General features: G+C 30.6%; 1 protein-coding gene across 1 annotated transcript; it reads left to right on the top strand.

The window, feature by feature from the left end:
* Positions 1–668: 668 nt before the first annotated feature.
* LOC136084350 (uncharacterized) lies at positions 669–1,723 on the top strand. Its single transcript, XM_065804381.1, has 2 exons — positions 669–1,310; positions 1,380–1,723. Exons 1-2 carry the CDS (start codon positions 1,086–1,088, stop codon positions 1,632–1,634), a joined length of 480 nt encoding a protein of 159 aa, XP_065660453.1. The 5' UTR covers positions 669–1,085; the 3' UTR covers positions 1,635–1,723.
* The last annotated feature ends 266 nt before the right edge of the window (positions 1,724–1,989 follow it).

Raw genomic sequence — 1,989 nt, 5'->3', positions numbered from 1 at the left:
TGTTTTGTTAATCATTATTTTATTTGTATGAAGGTTTTTTTAAACGGTATTTACTACTTTAAAATATTTGATATTTGTTAAACGGTGTTTTATAATTGAGGTACCTTATTTTATTTGTATGAAGGTTTTCTTAAACGGTATTTACTTTTCATTTTATATTTTTTTGAAATAATTGGTTTATAATTTTTGTATTGTTAAACGGTTCTCGGAGACAGGATCTTACAATCCTCTTCGAGTTTCCGTGTTCTTCATATATTATGTACCAACGACATTTTTACCAGAGAATATTGTTAAATGAACAGAAAGAAAAAATAAAAAATAACAGTTCAAAAGTTATTCAAGAGTCAATATGACACCAAAACTAAGTAAATAAGTAAAAACCCTCAGTCTGTAAAATAGAAATTCTGGGCAATCCCGACGATCAAAATTTTTTTTTTTGTATTTTATTTTCTTATAGTCGGTGAATCGATATAAAAAATTTTAAGTCAAATGTAATAACGGTTCAAAAGTTATTTAAAAGTCAATATGATCCAAAAATACTCTCTTTTTCGGTGCCATATCACTGCAAATTTTCCGTACTTAAGCCCTCGAAAGAGAAAAATACCTTACGTCAAAAAAATCATCAATTTTTGCACAACAAAAAGTTCAATAACTTTGGATCCGCTAAACTTCAAATGCCAAATGACTCCTCATTTTTTAAGTGAAGTCAAGCTCTATACAATGATATAACTTATATATCCTTATTTGAATTATAAAAAAAATTGTTTGCAATGGCTAGTAAAGATATGAAAGATGCGTTACATTTAATCCAAAAAGGAAAAAGTATTAGAGAAACTGCAATAACTTCCAAAATATCCTATCCAACGCTTATTCGTTATTGAAAAAATTTTTTGCTTGATGAAAATACAAGACTTACCCTGAATTTTAAGTTAAAAGAATATTTACAGACAAGCAGGAATTAGAATTAAAGAATATATTTCGACTTGTTCAAGAATGTTATATGGCCTTCCAATTAAAGAATGTCGGGGTATAGCTTTTGAGATGGCAACCATTAATAAAATCCATAGAGGTGGCACAAAGACTCAATGGCAGGTATTGATTGGATAAATAATTTTAGAAAGCAACATCCAGATTTGTCTGTTAGAACACCTGAAGGATGTTCTCTCTCTACATCATTTAATGCCCATAATGTAAATATATTTTTTGATAAATTAAAAGAACTTTTTGCTAGATCACCAGCATTTGCGAATGGAACTCGGATTTTTAACCTTGATGAAACTGAAACTATTACCGTGCAGAACCCACAAAAGGTATGTTAATCTTCAATAATAAGTATATTTTTCATATTTATTTCTTACATAAAACATCTAAATATTTAGGTTTTTGCAAAGAAAGGTGTGAAGAGTGTCTGCAAAGTCACAAGTGCTGAAAGAGGAACCCTTGTCACAACTTGTATAATAATCAGTGCTTCTGGACAATATCTTACATCAGTAATTATTTTTCTAAGAGTGCATTTCAAGGAGCATATGTTGTCAGTAGCTCCTTCTGGATCTCTCGGAATCGCATGTAAAACAGGCTGGATGAACGGTGAACTTTTTTTAGGTTATGAATCACTTTATCAAGTTCTCGTCTAGTACGAAAGAAAATCCATCATTATTAATATATGACAATTTCGAAGCGCATATATCTATACCAGTGTTAAATTCAGCAAAAGGAGCATGAGTCACCATTTTGATATTACTGCCTCATTTAATGCACAAGTTACAATTACTTGATGTTGGAGTTATGGGGCCATTTAAAACTGCATATAATGCAGCAATTGATTTATGGATGCTCCACAATCCTGGAAAGACATTTACAATTTACCAAGTGGCTGCATCTGTAGGGGTTGCTTTTATAAAAGCCGTAACATCTTCTTACATTGTTGCTGCTTTAAAAAAGACAGGTATATTTCCTTATGACAGGAACGTGTTTATAGATATCGATTTT

Source organism: Hydra vulgaris, chromosome 08, assembly GCF_038396675.1.
Source record: "Hydra vulgaris chromosome 08, alternate assembly HydraT2T_AEP".
Lineage (NCBI taxonomy): Eukaryota > Metazoa > Cnidaria > Hydrozoa > Anthoathecata > Hydridae > Hydra > Hydra vulgaris.
Note: the sequence above shows the minus strand (reverse complement) of the source record. Positions and strands in the feature narration are given on the sequence as shown.